The following is a 19,752-nucleotide window of genomic DNA, read 5'->3' on the forward strand; positions in this document are numbered from 1 at the left end:
TTGAAGGTGCCAAACCAACTTGTGATGTCATTTCCAAACATGCTTGCATGAGTTTGCCCGAAGATGCGATAGAATTACAAAACATATTTTGTGATATTTTTCTTGCAGCAACTTCCTGTTCACTGAAAAAAGACCAGAGACGAGTCGAGTCGATCTTGAGAAAATGATTTAATAGAAAATAAACAAAGTGATGATCAATACTTTTAATCAGAAAAAAAGAGCAAATAGCAAAAGAGTCGTTTCCTGTCCAGCGTTTGTCACTTCCTGCGGCCGACTCAGATGGCAAAACGCCAAACGGGGGCCAGTGTCTTTGTTTGCAACAAAACAAAAGTCTGCTCGCTTCCTTCCGTACAACAATAACAAAAAGATGGCAAAAATGCTGCGAAGAGCGTCCTTCGGGCCACGCCCCCCCAACCGCCCCCCCACCCGCGGGAAAGAAAGGAAGTGAGACAAAGCAATGGTCACTCAGCAGACATACTTACGTACACCAGGAGGAGGCGCCGTTTTTTGCTCTCAACTTTCTGACCCCGCCCTCACACGTCAAAGCGCGTCCGCCCCGCCGACCACGTCCGTCTGAGCGGCGGCGAGCGGCTCGGCTAAAGTCACGCCCGCCTCTTCGGCGCGAGACAGCACGCGGCCCGCGCGCTCCGCCGCGCCTGCGCCGCCCACGCACGCTTCCCACTGCAGCAGCTGGGGGGGCGGGAACAACAAAGAGAGCGGGTGAACCCGAGTCACTCAATAGGGTGGAGCCGGCCGCTTCCTGTTAGCATGTAGCCTAGCATGTGTGTGATTTACATGTTTCCAGAGTTGAGCGCAGAGCGGAAGATGCTGGAGCGCTTGTTGCACAAGACGACGCGCCTGCGAACAAAAAGCACACGCGAGGAAGACCGCCAAGTGATGATGAGGAAGGACAAACGCCGGCCGGCCCGGCCAGCCGGCACGGGTGCGAAGCGCGCTCGGCAATCAACACGTGCGCTTAGCATGATTACGACGCTCCATCGCCACGGAGACCAACATTCCGGGATGTAGCGTTAGCATTGCTAGCGTCACTGACGCATTAGCGCCTCACCTCTGCCGGCTGCCTTAGCTCCGCCTCCACGGCGATGGCACTGCACAGAAAGACGCGGCGTCAGCGGCCACGTTTGTTCACGCATTGACGATGTTCCTCACATGTTCCAAGCGGGCAAACACTTGGGGGCGCTGTTGGTCAACATCCTGGCCTGGAAGCGGACGTGCTCCATGTTGCCGTCCTCACACTCGTGCTGCATCAACCTGCGCGCGCGCACGCACACACAGACACCAGGTGTGTGTGCGTGCGCGCGCCAGACAAAGAGGTGGGCGGGCCTACCTGAGCGAAAGGGCGATGTTGGCCGGCATCATGTAATGGAGTCTTTCCAGGAGCGCGGCGTGCTGCGACGGCTCCACGCAGCCGAGGTAGAGCGACACCACCTGAGGACAAACACGCACACACACTTGACGGATGATGCCGCTCGCCATCCGTCGGACCGCCCGCTCGCTCGCCCCCCCTTGCCTTGTTGTGGAAGCGGTAGGATGTCCAGAAGTGGGTGGGGTCAAAGGGCACCTGCAGGCGCGCGGGCACGGTGCCCAGGCAGCGAAGGATCAAGTCGGGCAAGCGCTGGGCGGCGTGCGCGCGGCAGAACTCCAAGTAGCTGCCGACACAAAACGCCGCGGCGTCATTTGCTAAATCCTTCGTCCACTTTCAACTTTTGCAAAGCAATCCAAATCCTCGCAAAAGGTCATCGCCCACTTGCGCCGTTGGCTTCACACGGGTCAAAGTTCAAAAGATTGGTGGCAATATGTCGGACGGCGCCGTTGGCTGTCGAAGTTAAAGCCAAAAATGCCGGCATTGGTCACGTATTAACGCAGATTCGTCACACTTGATTTTGATGAACCTTCAGCTGACGCTAAAGCTAGCAAAGCTCGCGTTGGCGCAATAAACACGAGGTGCGTTCAAGTCAAGCATTCCGGAAATATTTGCGTATGACGTTGTCAATGTTTGTTCGTGTCAAATTATTGCGTCATTCTGTCCCATTTGAAAGGACGCATTCAAATGTTCCTCATAACATTAAATGTGGATTAAAAAAGTCTTTTCAATTCAAAGATGTGATTGGAAAAAAACGTCATCGTTTGTCAGCTCTCGTTTGCAGGCAACCTCGCCGCGTGGGCGGGGCCACGCCATCTTTCCCGCCGTCGGGCAACGTATGCAACGCACTCACTCGCTCCACACGCGCTGCAGCTGCTCGCTGGTGTTCGCCGAGCCCAGCGCCCTCTCGAAGGCGTCCGACGCGGCGTCCGACGATCCCTGCAGCCAATGCCAGCGACTGCAAGCAGACGGCGGGACCAAAATCACAACAAGACAAGATGGCGACAAAACACAGCGCCGACGACACGTTTCAAACCAATGGCAGCAAAATCTCGTCACGTCGCAAAACAAACTTTTTTGCTGATCGGGAACGAGCGCAAGGATTGGGAAATCCCGAGCATGCGACCGGATGACCTTTCGTGGTTTTCGCCGTCCGACTGCCAAAAGACAAACGGCGGGAGCGGCAAAGGTTCAAATTTGATGACGAGCAGAGATTGGAAAAGTAACGACATTCTGTACTTGAAAAAGGACTTTGGGAAAAGTACTCATTCAAATAATTCCTCAAGTAAAAGTAAAAAAAAAAAAGTACAGGCGCAAAAATGTACTTCACGAGTAAAAGTATTTTGAGTTTTTTCTCGGGGTCATATCATTTGAAGAGCATTTAAAAGATCGTCACTTCAAACGGACTAAATGGCCTCATGAAGCGCTTGAAACTTTTTTTTTTTACTCCTCTAGATGGCGCTCTTGGTTTAAAGATGCAACGCAAGCCCATCAAGTTTCCACCGCATTGAGCACAAATGACATCGAGAGGAGTTGAAAAATATCACAAGTGCTTGGACGCTCTCAGCGCTCTTAACCTTCAGACGACGGATGTCGCGCTTCATACGACGGATGCTCTAATGTCGTTTTGAATTGTTGCCATAAATGTCAAACTAAAGTAAACACTCTGTTTTGAAAACGTATCGAGTAAAAAGTACAGATGCGCTTATTAAAATGTAAGAAAGTAAAAATACTCGAAAAAAACGACTCCAGTACAGCAACAAAGTATTTGTACTTTGTTACTTCCCATCTCTGCCGACGTGTTTCACGTGCAAATAAATATCCAATAAAAAGTCACTTTCAAAATCCGAACGCGATCGAGCGGCGAAGACAACACGTCGGATCCCGTCGGTGAGAAAATTCCACAAAGATGGCGGCCACTTGCGTCGCATGCGACGTGCGTGCGTGGTGGGCGCTACCAGTGAAGCAGATGCAGGAAAGGGCGCTGGCGGAGCGGCACGTCTTCCACCTCCTTCCTGAGCACGGCCGGCGCTCGCACCTCCTCCGTGGGAAGGCCCAGCATGCTCCTGGAGGAAAAGGCTCGCCGTTAGGGCGGGGCCACGCGCCCACGGGCCGGCGAGTCAGTAACGCACCGCAGGAGGTCGGCGGGCGGCAGGTGAGCGCATCGCTCCTCACACAGGGACCGCACGAATCCTCGGAAGAGCGGCGTCACGGCGCTACTTTTGTCCTGTGGAGCAACACGACGACACGCAACAAATTGACGGCTCGCCGCAACTCAACAACGGCAAGTGAACTTTGCCAGGGGAGCCAACGTTGACGCTCGTTACACCGTTTTTTTGCTGATGAAGACGAAGTTTCCCTTTTCAACTACCGGCGACCGTCACTGCCGGCAAACCTGGCAACGTTCGGCCGCTTCAAGTCGCGTTCGCATTTGAACTTTCATCACAAATCATTGTTCGGATCGACAGCGAAAGGATGCAAAGCGAAGGCCGGCGTGGCCGTTGGCGCCCACCTGAGCCACGAGAAAGCGGCAGCAGTGGTAGAAGATCTGCGCGTCGTGCGGACGCTCGGCCAGCGCGCGCAGCCACGAGCCGACGGCGCCGTCGGCGTTTCCCCAGCAAACGTGCAGCTGGCACAGGACGTCGCGCAGGACGCACGACTCGGGACACGCCTCCAGAAGCGCCTCGCACAAGGACACGCCCTCCTCAAACCTGCGCGCGCACACGTACGCGCCGTGAGGTCACGTTGCGCACGAGCACGCCGGGCCGGCCTCCGAAGGGCTCACCTGTCCGACAGTCTGTGCAGGAGCAGGAAGTTGATATGCAGCGGCAGGCACGCCAACGTCCTCTCACGCCGCGCCACCGATTGGTCGCTGCACTGACGGATGGCGTCTGCCGCACACGCAAACAAACATCAGCGCCGGCCGGTGGCGAGCGTGCGTGCGTGCGCGCTTCTCACCCGTAAAAAGGTGGATGAGCTGCTGGTGCGGCGTAGCGATGTCGGCGGCCGAGCGCCACGGAAGCAGGAAGCGTTCGGCGCCGACCAGCCTGGACGGGCCCGACTCGGACGCGTCCAACAGAGCGGACGGGAGGCGGCAGAACTCCTTCAGGTGGATCAACGACAACCAGGCCAGCGCGCGGTGGGCGGCCGCCAGACGCCGGCCCACGCCGCCCTCCAAGGCGTCCTGAAAGCACCACAACGCGTCACGCCGCCGCGGCAACGGCGCCAAGTCACACCTTTTTCAGCTCCACTTGAAGAGAAGCGTCGTCATCAACAGCGACAGGACACGCCCCCCTCAACCCACTAACATTTGTCGTCATCTTCATCTGAAGGACTTTTTTTTTTTTAGCTCTAGTGCTAATTTTGTCAAAGAAAAAATCTTTTTCGTTTCTAAAACTAGACTCGACTAAAACCCGTGTTAATAAACAAGAAGTGGGACTAAATGAGTCTGCATTGAGATGAGGATGTACTTCGTAAAAACCATGTGGACATTTTATTTCATGAACAAAAACGCTTTGCTTTTGTGAAGTCTTGTCTGTGCTCATCTGTCATGTGACACAGTGACACGCCCCCTTTCGAACCCGCAGCGAGGCAGACGGGATTCACGGCGAAAAGTGACATAAAAAATGGAATTCTCATGATGAACATAAGATGAACCCAACGGCCATAAACTTTTACAAATCATGTAAATCCGACCGCCAACTCAGAGTAGCCATTTTGTGCCATCCAAAATGTGACGTTTTCGATCCCGAACGTTCAACATAAGAAAATGACTGGCCTGACTAAAACAGATTACATTTAAAAATGGCAGCTCAAATGGACACGATAAGACGAACGTGCGTTTCCACGAGCGAAAGGCCGCTGGACTTTGATGACCGCTTTCGGCGCCGAAAGACTCGCGTGAGAATGAAGTGGCGGGCACGCGCACTTTGCTTCTTCTTTGCGGGAAATTGGGAAATTCTGCAAAGTCCGCTAACGGGTTTTCGTGGTGTCGGAATCACGATTCAAGAAAAGCGGCGCCTACCTGGAAGACGGCGAGGGCGGCGTCCAGGCGGCCCGCGAAGACGTTCAAGTGGACGCGGTAGACGAGCGCCTCCAACAGCTGGAAGGAAATCTCCTCCGAGGCGTCGCCGCACGCCAGCAGGAAGTTGACGAGCCGCTCGCACACCGAGTCCTTGGCCTCGAACGTGGCCGACAGGCTCAGATACTGGACGGGCGGCGGCAATGGCGTCACGTCGCCGTCCGCCATGGCAAGCGGGACACGTTGGCCGGCGGTCGTACTCACGTTCCACCAGACGCGGCGGTGCGGCGCGTGCTCCACCGCCATCTGGCACATCTCCTCCACTTCGTCGCGCCGTCCGCGGCGAGAGAAGAGCGTCAGGTAGTGCGTCCACACTTCGGGGTCGCCGCAGTTGTTCTCCAGCGCGCGCGACAGCGTGTTGAGCGCCGCCTCCAAACACTCGCCGGCCGGCCTAAAAAAAGGCCAGCGCCAGACGTCAGATGGCGGCGGCGGGCCGGCAGGACTGACGGACGGACGGAGGGCGGGCGGCGTACGTGTCGCCTTGGTGGAGGTATCGGAAGGCCAGCTTGATCCACAGCTGCGTGTCGGCCGGTTTTTCCAGCACGCCGCTCTCCAACTTGCAGATGTCGTCCGTGTCGCTGACAAAGTAACGTTTGTCCTCTGACGTCACGCGCGCGTCCAACCAGCGCGCGTCCCCGTCTGCGAGCGCACGACGGCCACGTCAAGACCCCAAAACAGCAGCACCGGCGTTCTCACGGCGGGCGGGGAACGCTTCTGGCGAACTGGCCAACGTAGCGAGACGAGGAGCGAGAATGTTCAGCCAACCCGAACCCCCGCAGGGCAATTTCCGCTTCCGCTCGGACCTCTGCCGTCAGACGGCACGAGGACAGACGCCAATCAGCGCAACTGGAGACATTTGATGGACTTTTGGGACGTTTGCCATCCAAAACGACAAAACATCCATTTTCAATTGCCATTTGGGCCGGGAGCGCATTACCGCATTCCCACCACTACAGCTGGGAGCGCTGTTGCCAACCTCTTGTGAATCTGCAAAATGCGTATTTGTCACATGATTATGCACTGGCTTTCCTTGCGTGAAGATTGTTGCATTTTTTTTTTTTTTATTTTTATATATTGAATGTTTGGAATAATAACCGAGCTGACATCAATTTTTAGTAGGTGGTGATTTCCAGGACAACTTTTTGCGGGGGCGATTGTAAAGTCGGTTCGAGGTTTCCCGAGCGCGGCGCCGCCGCTGCTCTACGATCACTCGGGGTCAAACGTGGACCAGCGATTTCACCGCACTTCAGCGTGTGCGTGAGACAAGCAGTAGTACAGCAACTTTACGTTTTGCCAGGCGCTTTAGTTCGCGATGGGGTCAAAACGGGGTCAAATTGGATGCAATTTGGCGGACGTCGTGGATGCAGACGAACAGCAGGTGGCGCCCAGCAAACCACGCAACTTAACCAGGCCACTTTGCCAACAAAATTGGACGAGCGGCAACCAAGAGTCCGTCTGCGGCTCCAAGACCAAACGAGGCCGGCCGCCGCCATCGCCGCCGTCGGCCGCCGCCATTTGCTCCACTTGACATTTTCCCACCAATTAATACGGCTGGCCAGCGCCCACCTGTCTTGTTGTTTACAAGTTATTTGCTGACGCTGACGCAATGTTGACAAACATTGCGAGCCACGCCGGCAACATTTACTTGCCAGCAAAAGGGATGACTTGAGCGCGACCGAAATGCACGCCATCAATTGGCAAGTCAAAAAGGTTGTGAAAAGTCCTTAATTCTTGCCTCTTTCAAATATTGCTACGTTGGCCAGGGCACGCGCACGCACACGCACACGCGCAGGACAGACCGGTCATGGCGCACGTCCGCTCCTCGCCGGCGCCGTCTTCCTCGCCTGCCCGCTCGGCGACACGCTCGCCCTGCGCCGACGGCCTCCATTTTCTTTTGTCCTTCCATGTGGTGAAGGGCGGCACTGCAACGCAAAGCAAGCGGCCAGTCAGCTGGAAGCCCCGCCCCCCTCCCCATCGACGCCGCACTCACCGTGCCGACGGCTCTCGTTGACTTTGCTGAGCAGGAAGACGGCCTTTTGGTCCATCGCCATTCCGTCTTTGTGCGCGCCGAACAGCTTGCTCAGATATTTTTCTGCAGCAGACGACGACACGACACTCGCAAGTCAACTTCCTGTCGGCATCGCCACGTCTGCGCTTCGCAAACTCGGCCAGGAAATCTTTTGCAATCATTCAAATCTTTTGTATCATTTTAAAAAAAACGTCTTTTGGCGAGACGGCCTGACCCACTTTGGACCGCCTTCCAACATGTGGACCAACGAGCGCACGGTTTCACGATCACGTGAGCGCGTTTCGTCATTTAGCGGCCAGATGGATCAATCGCGGCAGTGTCGAGTCGCGTCCGGCAAAAATTGCTCCAAAGCGCATCGGAATCTTTTCCTTCTCGCTGACTTTGCAAGTCGAAACGTGGCAACTTTATTCCATTTCCGTACTTTCAAGGCAACCTTCCTTCGTTCGGCAATACAGGAAGTCCTCGAGTTACGCCGCATGCAGCGTGTCGACTTGGCGGCGCCCGTGCCTCGTCCGTGGCGCCTTCTCTTCTGTTCATTTCCCACAGAAGTCCCGCCATTTTCAAGTTATGTCAAGTTGTGCCGTCGTTACCGCCAGCAACGGACGTCCATCGGCCGGCGGGCTCGCCATCGGCCGGCGGGCTCGCCATCGGACGCGTCACGTTTGCGTGCTTAAGCTCAAATATGCTTGCTTTTTAAATGACGGTACAAAGTATTTTGACGTAAATATCCACTTTAACGGGGAAATCCGACTTACGTCGCCAGCGTAGGAACGGAAGTCGGCCGTAACTGGAGTAATAAAATGCCGTCGCGGTCGTTGACTTTCCATTCGAGTGCCGGCAAACGCTTGCCGGGAGGGTCGGAAGAGCAAATTGCAAAGTTTGGAAAGCAACAAATGTCATTTGCTTGACTTCTTTTCACTGCTCACAAATATTTCTGACAAAGAAAAAAGGTGACGCGAGTTCACCTGTGGCGGCGCCGATTTGGCCATCCGAGCTGCTGTCCGAGCAGCCAATCAGAGACAAGTTGTAGGAGAGCACATCCTGGAAGAGCAGACTTCCTGTCAGCGTGCAGCTCCTCACGTGTTGCCTGGAGGAACACAGGACGAACCCGTCATCATCGTCATCATCGTCATCATCGTCATCGTCATGGCCGTCCGCTCCTCACCACGAGCAGTCGTCGTCGTTGCACGTTCCCGTCAGGTCGAAGCGGCAGAAGCAGCGTTTGGGGCGGATGGCGTTGCTGTAGGTGGCCGAACTGAGCGACAGCTTCTCCTTGGTTCGGTAGTACGGACTGAACCTGCCGCCGGGAGGGACAGCGCGCCACGCCGCGTCACAAATGGCCTTGCAGCAAGCCCCGCCCACCGCAACGCTGCGGATGGCGAGCGCTTGACCTCCTTTTCTGCCTCACAACATCTTGAAACGCACGACGGCAACCTCGCTCGGACGCGCTTTGCGTGAGGCGGGAAAGGACGGCCAGCAGAAAAGCTCACCTGTAAGACTTGAAGACCAGCAGAGGACTGCGGTAAGGGCCAAAAGGAAGCGCTGCGGCGGGCTGCGCCGCGGCGGGCTGCTCCGCAGCTCTACTTGCGTCCGTGGCCGCTGGCAGCACCTGCGCCGCACACGGGGACAAACGGACAAACGAGCGATGAAATGAAAAGCCACAAAAGTCGCATTTGTGTTGGCGGCGAGCAGACCGTAGCGCTTTTGTGCCGGTTCGAGTCTTGGTCCTCCACGTGGGCCAGCTCCCCCAGAGCGGCCAGCTCGTCCAGGAGGAGCTCTCCCAGGCCCGGCCGCCGCCGGCTCTTGAGCGCTTCCAAGTCCAGACCGGCGCCATCCGCCGCGGCCTTGGCGGGCTTGGCGGCGCCGTGGCCTTTGGCGGCAGGAGTGGAACTCAGCTGCTCCAGGTTGGGTTTGGTGGAGCTGGAGCGGCGGAGAAGGCGAGCGGAGTCCGCGCGAGGACCGGGAGTCGACTCCGGGTCACCCGCCTTGGGATCGGCCGACTCGGGTTCGTCCGCCTCCGTCTCCGGGCCGTCCTCGCTGTCCAGGACCAGGATGTCCTGGGTGAGGTCGTGCCGGGAGGGCTGAGGCGGGCCCGGGGGGGCCGGCGGGCAAACTTTGGACTCGGGAAGCGCGGCGGGTTTGGGCTGCCGCCGCCGCCGCTCGCCGCCGGCTTCGGACGGCGGCGCTTTGTTGTGCAAGGCCTGAGCCTCCTTCAGTTTCTGGATCTTCAGCGCGTATTCCGACTCCAGTTGCTGCAGACGCTGCTTCTGAGCCATCAGCGCTGCGAAGTGGTGGGCGGCGTCCACTCGCTGAAGCTTCCGGGCCTGGCGCGCAAAAAAGAAAAAGAAAAAACACCATCAGCCATCACGCTCGCTGAATGAGAATTTTCCAGCGAGTGGACTCCAAACGGCCACATGATTAGGGAAGGCGTCGACAACTTGAAGAAAACAAAAAAATATTCTTGACCAACGCATGTTGCGAGTAACGCCGACGAATATTTGTACACCTTTGCCCGTTTTCGGTCCCACAACCAGCATTGATTGGATCATTGAAAAGCCATCGATGACATCATATCTGAACGGACAAGTTGTTGCCAAACAATCGTCACAACTCGCGTGTGAGGGAACTTTTGAAAGCAGAGAAGACGCGCACCAAATATCAGCACATTCTTTATAAACTAGCTTAGCTACAGCTAGCAAAGTTGTCTTGATTTTTCATGAAGCAGGCGAGGAAAGCGCTTGCTTATTTATTTATTCATTCGATGTTGCCACTGAAACATCCGCTTTCAGTCTAAACAAACACGGCAACACGGACAGGAAGATAAAGATGCGACTTTGGGTCGGCAGACGCGCTCACCGGCTTGTGGGCGGCGCCGGCTTTGCGCTTGGGTTCCCGTCCGGCGGCCATCTGCGTCCAAAGCAGTTCTTGCTCCAAGCGGGCGGCCAGCGACTTCTTGATGGACACGCGGTGGTCCACACGCCGCACCTGAGTGCAAAGGTCACGGCGGTCAAGCAAGGCAAGCAACGGGGCACGCAGGCGGCCGTTTCCCCCCCCCGACCTGCTCCTGAATCTTCTTGAGCAGCGTTTTGTTGGCCAGCACGATCTTCTCCGAGGCTTGCATCTGCTCGCGCAGCCGGGCCACTTTGGACTCGGCCGCCTTGAGGGATTCCGACTTCTTGAGCTGCTGCTGCAGGAGGTTCTTGAGCAGCGCCTCGTCTCGGACCAGCAACTCTCTGACGGGAGGATGGCGCCTTTGTGGGTTACGACGGCTCTTTGCCCGCCACTCGTCGTCGTACTCACCTTTGCTTCAGCAGTTTCTGCTCGGCTTGGCTCACCAGCGACGCCGCGGCAGGATTGGTGGCAGCTGCTGAGCGAGCATCGTGATTGGACGCCTTCTGCTTCTCCCGGCTGCAGCGCGCACGCACACGCACACACACTTGTATCATCGTGGGGACGTCGCATTGACGTGATGCATTTCCTAGCCCCTCCCCTTAACCCCAACCATCAAAAATGATTGCTTACCCCCATTTCTTAGCCTTACATCAACCATAACGCAATTCAAACCTAAACTCTAAAACCAAGTCTTGACTCTCAAATAGAGGTTTGGGCTCACGGGGACCAGCAAAATGTCCCCCCAATTTCAAGTCGGTCCCCACAATGGTAGTTAAACCTAGAAAAACACGCGGGTATGGGCCCCACAATGTAGCAAAGACAAAAGCACACACATACTAAGTTACAGAACGCCACAAATGCTTCAAGGGAAGTTGTCGACAAAATGTGAAAAGACGACATTTGGATAAATATCACTTTTGTGGAAACCGAGTTGAGCAGCAAAATGCACCCGTTTGTTGCCCATCTCAGGGCAGCCATTATGTTGTCGCCTGCAAATGACGTCAGCACGAGCCCACTCGTCTGAATAGATGACTGGCCAGCTACCAGGCCAAGACTTTTGAAGTCGCGAGGCCGCCATATTGCTCCTCCCAAGAAAAGTTTCTCGACATACGATCCTATTTACATTTACAGTATGGAAATTGGTGAACATTTGAGATCGTACTTAGTTACATAAGCCGAGTTTCCACCGCAGGAACTTGCCCAACCGGGCCACATTTACAGGAACTCACGGGAACGAGCGGAGGTCCTCCGCCGGCCCGATAAACTCCCGATCGGGCTTTCGTGCCGATTGGCTAAAAATGATTTCGTATTAAAAAATGCTCTTATCTTCATGCGTGACGAAGTTGCATTTTCAGCTTAAGTCTCTTCCACAAAAACAATTCTCCTAATAATCCTTTGGCCATTTTCGTTCCACTCCGCTGTTAGCCTTTTCAAATTTTTCATCGAGACGCCGTCTCCTCTCGCTCAAACCATCCGTCCATGCCAAGTACATAAAAAAAAAAAGCAGAAGAAAAACGGCAACCGCCACAAGTTTTTCCTCTTTCCTCGTTCTGATTTTTGCTGCGGCGTGCTTGAGTGACGTCACGGGAGAAAGCGTCGCACGCCGTCTACGTGTCGATCGGAACTCGCGACGTCGCGAAATGGGTCGCACTCCGTACTAGAACTAATATAACAAAAGATGCCTCTGCCAAATCTAATATTGGGTCTAAGGAACTGAGTGAAAAAAGAAAAAGCAGCACATACCGCCCACTTGTTAAAAAAATAGTGACCCCCCGGCACCAAACCCCCGCCCCGCCCCCCCGGCCCTATACTAACTGCCCACAAGCTCTATATGTCTAATCTGTACGTATACCGTATGGTTTATACAGGGGAGAGCAAGATGGCCGCCCTGTGGCTTCAACGGCTTGCACGGGCGTGTATGGCTTATCCAGCATATATTGAGATCAGTGGCACGGCCGCTTTCGAAATAAAGTGCCGCCACGTGAAGGCAAAATGGCAGCCAAGTGAATCGGGTCGTACCTGGCCAGCTCCTCCCGGAGGAAGCGGTACTCGGCCTTCTTGGTCTCCGGCAAAGCTTCCGGCGTCCGCACCGGATTGTTCTCCTTCTCCGAGGTTGCCGCCGCGCCTTTGGACTTGCTGGCGTTGACCTCGGCCGTCCTTCGGGCTTCTTTGATCATGAACTCTAAGCCGCCGAACATGCCCTGCGTTGCCGGCGCCGCGTCCAAGTCCGAGTCGCTGTCGTCAGAACCGTTCAGAGACACCACCACCGACTTGTGGCGTGGCAGCTGCGCATGCAAAACACACCGTCGTCATCATCGTCGTCATCATCGTCATCGTCATCATCATCGTCATCGTCATCGTCGTCATCGTACCACCAGTGGCGCTCTGGAAGCCGCTCCTCGGGCAAACTTGTGTCCATGCGGCGCCGTCATGGTGTTGAGGCTGACGGCGCTCAGGTTTCCTCTGCCGGGCTGCTCGGGGGCCGCCGGCGCCGTCGGGGAGGGGGGGGCGCTCCAGAAGGGCTCCTGCTGACAGACGAGCACGACGTCATGCGCGGAAGGCAAACGTCGGCCCGTGGACACGGCGCCGCTGCGTAAACGCCGGCACGCCTTGTGATGTGACGTCGTGAGCGAGTCTGACATTTGGGGAGTTTTTCTCCTGAAACATTTCAGGGCGCGTTTGCGCAATTGCAAAAGTAAACATTTTGAAGGTAAATAAAGAGGACTTAACTAAATTAGTATTTTTGCAAATTTTTTGTAAGAGCTGGAATTTTTTTTTGATGCAGGCTTTTTTTCAAAAGAACAAATTGAGAATGCAAATGAGCTACTGACGACGACACTTGCTGCTCAAGGGCAATTGGACAGGATGGAACCCGCGACCTTGGGGGTCGGCGACAACTCAATGAGCATGTAAACATGCTTGTTTGGCTTTTCCAAATATTCATGAAAAACTTTCAAACTTCATCTGAAGATCTGCTTACCATCAACACAATTATGCAAATAAAGCTCGGCCATTTTTTTGCGGAGCCCGTCCTCGCCATTACGCATGGAAAAACAAAACAAACATCACCTTTTCATTGTTTTTGTGTTTCCGACCTTCTAATACTCAAGCAACTTTGTTCAAGTGAGTTGAGGCGCCTCAAGTGGTCACAATTTGAATTTCAGGCGAAATTGGAAACTCATTCAACGTTGCCCAATTGCTCCTTTTTTTTTTTTGCCTCGATGGCGTGTCAACAAAGGCGCTCGTTGCGTCGGCACGGAAAACGCGTTGCGGGGTTCAAAGACAAAGACGGTGGAAACACCTCGGCGGTCGGCACCCGCTTGCTGGCCATGGACATGAGGCAGGTCTCGCGGAGCAGCATCTCCTCCTCCTCTTCCTCATCGGCAAACGGAGGCTTGGGAGGGAGCGCCCGGTCCGAGGGCGCCGGAGGGGGCAGGGGCGGCGGCAAGGGCTGCCAGCACAAGACAAGAAAAGTTCAAGCGGGCTCTCCCGACAAACGCCGGCACGACACACAGACAAGCGCGCGCGCACGTACCGTGGCGTAAAGCGCCGGCACGGGGAACGACGCCGAGCCCTCGACGGCGAACGCGGGACGTGCTGAACGACAAACACGGAAAACACATTCTCACCCTCTTGTGCGGCTGACATTTTGTTGCATGTTGAAGGCTTCTCTTGCAGCATTTTCAGCTCATCAATATCGCTTGTTAACTTTTGTAATTCAACAACAACGTGATTTTGCAAGGAAAAGAAAGAAACAAAAAAAACGACACATTGTTGCCTTTGAGCTCAAGAATTTGTCCTTTTCTCCGCTTGCATTGATCAACCAACGAGACCAGGGGTGGGCAAAGTGGGTCCTGCAGGATGTTTCCCTTCTCCAACACAGCTGATTCATATGATCAGCTCATCACGATCCCGTTGATTGGAGGCAAACCCGCAGGACCCACTTTGCCCACCCCTGAACCAGACGGGCACACGAGGTCAGGTGACGCACCTGGAGAACCGGGCTCGCTGTCCGTTTCCATGGCAACCTGCTCGTAGTTATCGTACTGGTAGAGGTTTCCCGTGGCGTCCGGGCCCGTCCTGCCGGCGGATCTCCTCCAGTCTACGTCCCTGAGCTGCAGGACGGAGACGGGCTTGAAGAGGACGAGCGAGCGGCGCCCGTGGCGCCCGTGGCGCCCGTGGCAACGTGCGGCCGAGGCGCGGCGGGCGTACCTTGCCGCTGCCGTGCGTCTTGCCGCCCACCAGCTTCATGAAGCGCTTGTACTGCTCGTCCTGGTTGGACAGGTCGCGGATGCGGCGGATTTCGTCCTCTCGCTTGTGCCGCTCGTCTTCGTCCCGCTGCCGCTCCAGCTTCCACGTGCGCAGCTGTTGCTTACGCAGCGCCTGTTTGCCGGCCGAGGCTAACACAACAAGGACGTACGCTACAGCGTGGCACAAAGACGGACGGACGCGCCGGCTTGTTCTGGCTTCTCACCTGAGCCGCTGCTCTTCTTGGGCCTGCTTCTGTCTGAGGGAGTTCTGACGGCGGGCTTGGCGGCGCCGGCAACGGGCTTGGCGGCGCCGGCAACGGGCTTGGGCCGCTCCCTGCTCCCGGCCTTGGTCTTGTCTCGCTGGCGGTCCTGAGTCTTAGACCTGGTCTTGGTCCTGCCGGCGGCGGCGGGTTCCCTGCTCCTCTTCATCACCTGTTGCTCCTTCTGCTGCCACTTGCGGCTGGCCGACTGCAGCGCCAGCAGACGCAGCTGAAGCTCCGACAGGTCATCCTCCCCCACCTGACCGCCCAGCTGCACGCACACGCACGCGCACGCACACGCACACGCCACAAACATCCACGCGCACCACTTGACGTGTCAACTTTATTGGAGCAATTCTGCATTTTTCACCCCACGTCAAACGTTTGCCTGCCACATTTGACAAGAAATAATCGGCACATTTTACTTTCGACTTTGCAATAAACGGCTCGTGACCTTTTTTTAACGACTGCAAATGAGAAGGCGACGTGAAAACGAGACAAAGGAGGCGTGTCGGGAACATTCCAGGCCTGCCGTCACATTTCAAATGCAAACTGGCAACTTTTGTCGGGCGCTTTAGCGGCTCGTTGCTCTCGATTCTTTTTCGGCCGGCACGGCGTCAATCGGATGCCCTCCTTTTACGGGTTCGACGGGTGAAATGTTGCACTCGTCGACGTAGACGTGCGCGCAGAGACCTGCGACGACACGAATGACTTTTTTTGTAACCGGCGCGACAACCAATCAGCGGAGGTTTCGTTGATGAGCCAATGAAGGCGGCGCTCGCTACACGGGGGCGCAATCCAGCATCATGGAGGGGACGCCGGTTTTAACGGCGTCCCGCTTTGCCATTGCGTCCCACGCTTGACAAAGTCATTTCACGGTGGTCAACAAAAAGGCGCGTCGCTTTCACCGTTCCTTCAAGTTTCCGTTCACGTTTTGTAACCGCTTAAATAATAGCACGAGCATCCGACCTTGTTCGGTCAACGGTAAATTCATTGCTGACGTTTTTCAATTTTGCTTCAAAAGTCATTGAATCAAACGGCGGACAAGGATAACATACGACAATGCAAACGTTAACATTTCAAATGTGTTGTAAACACGCTCGGCAAGACGGCGGCGTCACGTCAGACGCCAACGCCGTCGCTTCTGCCGTCCTGTGCGTTGATTGCGCTGAGGTTCGCATTTCGCTGTCGTTTGTCAAGCCCATAAAACGGCCTCGAAAAAAAATTCACTTTTGGTGGCATGCAAATGAGCAACGTGACAATTTTAGTTTGCCAACAACGAGTCTGTCAAAAGACCGAGTGTGGCGTCTTCAAACTGGCAAGATCGCCAAATCACATGTTGCCGTCCGGGGCCAAAACTCCGCCCGCCGACGCGTCCGCCACATTTCAAAACTTGCCCGAGCACGTAAAGGCAACACGAACGCTAAGAAGAGCGTCAAAAGCGCTCACGGACGCACGGCAGCCATTTGGCATTTGTTCCAGAGTTGTGGCCGAAAAGCCGAACGTCGCGTCGTCCATCTTATGCTCGGTTCGGGCCCAACACAAAATATTGCGTCTTTTTTTCCTTGCGCCGGAGAAGACATTTGTGACTTGGCCGTTAAATGAAACCTTGGTTGACGGTCGAGCGCCTTTCAACAAGCGCGGCCAATCAGCACAAAGGGCAACTCCAAGCCGGCTCGTTATTGGAAGGCGCTCGTGTCGTTTACCTCTCGGAGAGCGCACGTTGTCTGTTTTCATTTCAGCTCACCGTTTGGTTTGTCTTTGCGTGTGCGTGCGTGCCCTTGTGCTGCCTGACCTAACAAGGACGTTCTCAAAGCTGATTGGCTGTTGGCGAGTTCACATTTTTTACGCAAGAATCTTGTACTTGGGAAGGCCGCGTGTGTACCCGTTTGACTTCAACTGCCACTTGAGGTTTAAGAACTACAAAGATGGCCGGCCAAAAGCCAGCTTACCTCGTCGAGACAGATGAAGACGTCCTCGCTGGAGGCCGACGACTCTCTGCCGGGGGTTTTGCCCTCGTCCCGGGCTTCCTCGTCGCACTTGTCCGTCTCCTCCGCCGCTTCGGTTGCCATCTTGGCCTCCGTGTCCGCCCGCGTGGCTGCGCCAACAAGACAGGAAGTCAACGCCGCTTCAAGTGAACTGCTAAATTGTCACTCACCGTCCTTCCTCTCCTCCTCGCCGCTCGTGTCCAAACTGGCCGACGTGAAGAGCTTTGCACGCAAAGGCTTGATGTTGAACGCCTGGAAACTTTTCTTGTCCTCCGCCGGAACCTGCGCAGACGCTTGGGGGAGCGCGATGGCTTGGACCGTAGCCCGCTGAACCTTGGCCGCCACCTCTTGACCCTTGACCTCCGCCCCCTGGACCTTGGCCTCCTCCTTTCGGATGCACTCCAGCTCCAGCTGGATCTGCTTGTACTTGGACAGCAGGTCCTCAAAGGACTCGGCGCCGTCGCACATGGCCAGGCCCGGCGGCGCTCTTCTCGCCGGGTTCCTTCCGAGCGGCTTCGCTGTGGTCAAGCGTCAAGGAGCGCCGCTGATCTTCAAGTCAACTCTTTAGTTTGAAATAAGCTCAAGTCTGTTCTGACGAGCCGTTAAACAAATCTGCAAATGTTGAGATGGTTTCGCTCGCTGGGTTGATAAAGGCTAACTACTGAAATAGACCGGTTAATAATAAATCAATGGTCAGCTCAAAATATAAATGCTTTTAGATCCAGGTCACAAACGTTGTCTTTGTTTGTTCACTACTTTTAGAGTCAAATTCACTATATAGTCTTGTATTTCTTGCCTTGAGTTTGAAACACGTACTTTTAACAGGCTACTATTGTTGTGGTTGCTTTACTTTTACTTTTGCATTCAGCTGTTGTGCTGTACGTGCTCGTATGCGTTTTTAGGCGCTTTTAGCTGCGCGAAGCACAACAATGAGTAGGAAAAAATGAAGTCGCCTTCCGTTACGTTAGCCTTTAGCTCGTCTGCGAGACGAAGAACATGCGAGCGAGCGTGCGTCGAAAACGCCAGAGACGGTTTCTCCTCGGTGTCGTTTTTCTCTGGTTTGTTTTGGAGTCCATTATGAAATGGAAGGGAAGGATACGTTTCCTGCCCGGGCTGTTGCTGTTCTCGGCCGGCCCGGGTCCGTAACGAGCCACGGGGGGTCTGTGGCCGGCCCAGCCCCCCCGGTTCCAGGGCCCTCGTCCTCCGTTGGGGAAGCTTCGGTGTCGGAACCTCCCCAGAGCGCCGTGGCTCCGCTCCCAGAAGCTGGGCCGCGGACCGGGCCCGCCGCACATGGGGGCGATCCCCGGGCCGGGCGGCGGGCCGGCGGCGTGAGGTCGGTCCGGCCCGCACTGCTGCCGGTGGTTTGAGGGTCTGTGGAAGTCGAAGGCCATCGCGTTGCGAAAGTCTGGCGGCGGGTGGTTCGCGTAGGGCGGCCTTGGAGCCCGCGGAGGCACCGCGCCGCCGGGCCTGCCGCCGGGCCTGCTGCAGTTCCCCTCCCCCCGCCGGGCGGCGGAGTTCTCCTCGCCGTCGTCGTCGCAGATTTCTCCGTCTTCCAACTCGACGTCGACCGTCGGGACCGGAGGCGCCGACTCCGAATTCATGTCGACACCGACGGGGCCAGTGGCGAGTACAGTTCGCAGTGCTCGTCTTTACCTGGTCGAGGCCATTTTGTGCCACTTCCAGCCGCTTGTCCTGCTCCGAGACGAGTTTAGTTCGCTCGAGTCGCTCCAGGATCGCCACTGGCACTCACTTCACTTCTTCTTCCCCTTCGTCTTTTCTTCTTTTGTTGCGGTGTTTCGGCGCTTGGCAAACAACGCGTGGGTGCATTACCGCCACCAACTGGGATGGAGTGAAAGTGCTCATTTGATTTTTGTTCGAAAGTAGAAACGCCAACGTCGAAATAAAGATTGATCTGCATGTTTTATTGTCTGAAACGAACGAATACAACATAGCGCAAGTCACAAATGGATTTGTTTTGTTTTTTCGTTTACAGGAAGTTGTCACCACAGCGTTTTCCCGCCGTTCATCTGAAATATGTTTACAAACAAACTCTGAAACAGGCCTGGACAAAAATGAAGATACGCGTAATTATTGACTTATATGCATCGCAAAGAGTCAATTCCAAGACCTAACCTCATGTTAGGCTTAAGGCCACTTGTACCCTCCTTGGAGGAACTCAATGTCTGTATGGCACGGAACTTCTTGAATTTCAACACATTCAGAGAAACTCGTATTTGTCACATCAGAGAAAATAAAACTTTCTTTCAAATGGAAGTACAGAGACCAACACGAAGTCACTTAAGCTGCTGTCGGACAAAAACGTTGTCATTTCAAATTGGTCACTTTTCAGGAGAGCCGCGTGTTTGTTCAACCCTTAATGTTGCATCAAAAAGGCAAAAAACAACAACAAAACAATCTGGTCAAAGGTGCGGAAGATCCAGCAGCTGTTTGGCCAAAGTGCTGCAAGACGTCACCGCGAGGCGTCACCGTGAGGCGTCACCGCGAGGCGTCATCACGAGGCGTCACCACGAGACGTCACCACGAGGCGTCACCGTGAGGCGTCACCGCGAGGCGTCATCACGAGGCGTCACCACGAGACGTCACCACGAGGCGTCACCGCGAGGCGTCACCACGAGACGTCACCACGAGGCGTCACCACGAGGCGTCACCACGAGGCGTCATCCGGCCATCACTCGCGTCCCATACTTCCCGTTAGCGTTAGCGGGCTGAAAGGTGAACTTTTGTGCTCCTTTGAAATTGTCTTGTGGCAGTAAACCGCTCGGAGACTCTTTTTGCAACAAATTGTCCAGTCGTTGGGATCTTGTTTGCGTCGGCGAGTCCAAGCCAAAATTCAGCTTGCATCCAAAA

General features: G+C 55.3%; 1 protein-coding gene across 3 annotated transcripts; it reads right to left on the minus strand.

The window, feature by feature from the left end:
- Nucleotides 1-149: 149 nt before the first annotated feature.
- On the minus strand, nt 150-18,674 carry zfc3h1 (zinc finger C3H1-type containing). Of its 3 annotated transcripts, none has more exons than XM_086073826.1 (34): nt 17,984-18,674; nt 17,055-17,402; nt 16,849-16,994; nt 14,861-15,167; nt 14,599-14,786; nt 14,378-14,501; nt 13,922-13,983; nt 13,688-13,837; nt 12,759-12,911; nt 12,406-12,671; nt 10,795-10,902; nt 10,553-10,727; nt 10,351-10,479; nt 9,189-9,818; nt 8,985-9,103; nt 8,660-8,791; nt 8,460-8,581; nt 7,456-7,557; nt 7,265-7,387; nt 5,939-6,104; nt 5,670-5,856; nt 5,409-5,591; nt 4,343-4,568; nt 4,170-4,275; nt 3,897-4,095; nt 3,517-3,611; nt 3,343-3,450; nt 2,238-2,342; nt 1,532-1,670; nt 1,349-1,449; nt 1,171-1,272; nt 1,070-1,109; nt 796-858; nt 150-690 (listed from the first exon to the last, which is right to left on the minus strand). In XM_086073826.1, exons 1-34 carry the CDS (start codon nt 18,483-18,485, stop codon nt 541-543), a joined length of 5,856 nt encoding a protein of 1,951 aa, XP_085929952.1. In that variant the 5' UTR covers nt 18,486-18,674; the 3' UTR covers nt 150-540. The 3 variants fall into 3 exon arrangements, 2 of the variants coding, with proteins under 2 accessions (XP_085929952.1, XP_085929951.1); XM_086073825.1 differs by having other exon boundaries at nt 12,759-12,914; XR_015094602.1 differs by lacking the exons at nt 150-690; nt 796-858; nt 1,070-1,109; ... (3 more) ...; nt 2,238-2,342; nt 3,897-4,095 and having other exon boundaries at nt 12,759-12,914.
- Between the last annotated feature and the right edge of the window lie 1,078 nt (nt 18,675-19,752).

The sequence above is a fragment of the Leptonotus elevatus genome, chromosome 4, assembly GCF_054856555.1.
Source record: "Leptonotus elevatus isolate MCC_2025b chromosome 4, RoL_Lele_1.0, whole genome shotgun sequence".
NCBI lineage: Eukaryota > Metazoa > Chordata > Actinopteri > Syngnathiformes > Syngnathidae > Leptonotus > Leptonotus elevatus.

Bases quoted from the DNA above. Each gene is read 5' to 3' on its own strand.
- zfc3h1 (XM_086073825.1), bottom strand. From the start codon at position 18,485: ATGAATTCGGAGTCGGCGCCTCCGGTCCCGACGGTCGACGTCGAGTTG. The intron at 12,915-13,687 runs GTGTTTCCACCG...CTCGTCTGTCAG, and splicing joins AGCGGGTGCCGACCGCCGAG to CAGGAGCCCTTCTGGAGCGC. The intron at 859-1,069 runs GTGAGGCGCTAA...TTTTGTTCGCAG, and splicing joins AGCTAAGGCAGCCGGCAGAG to GCGCGTCGTCTTGTGCAACA.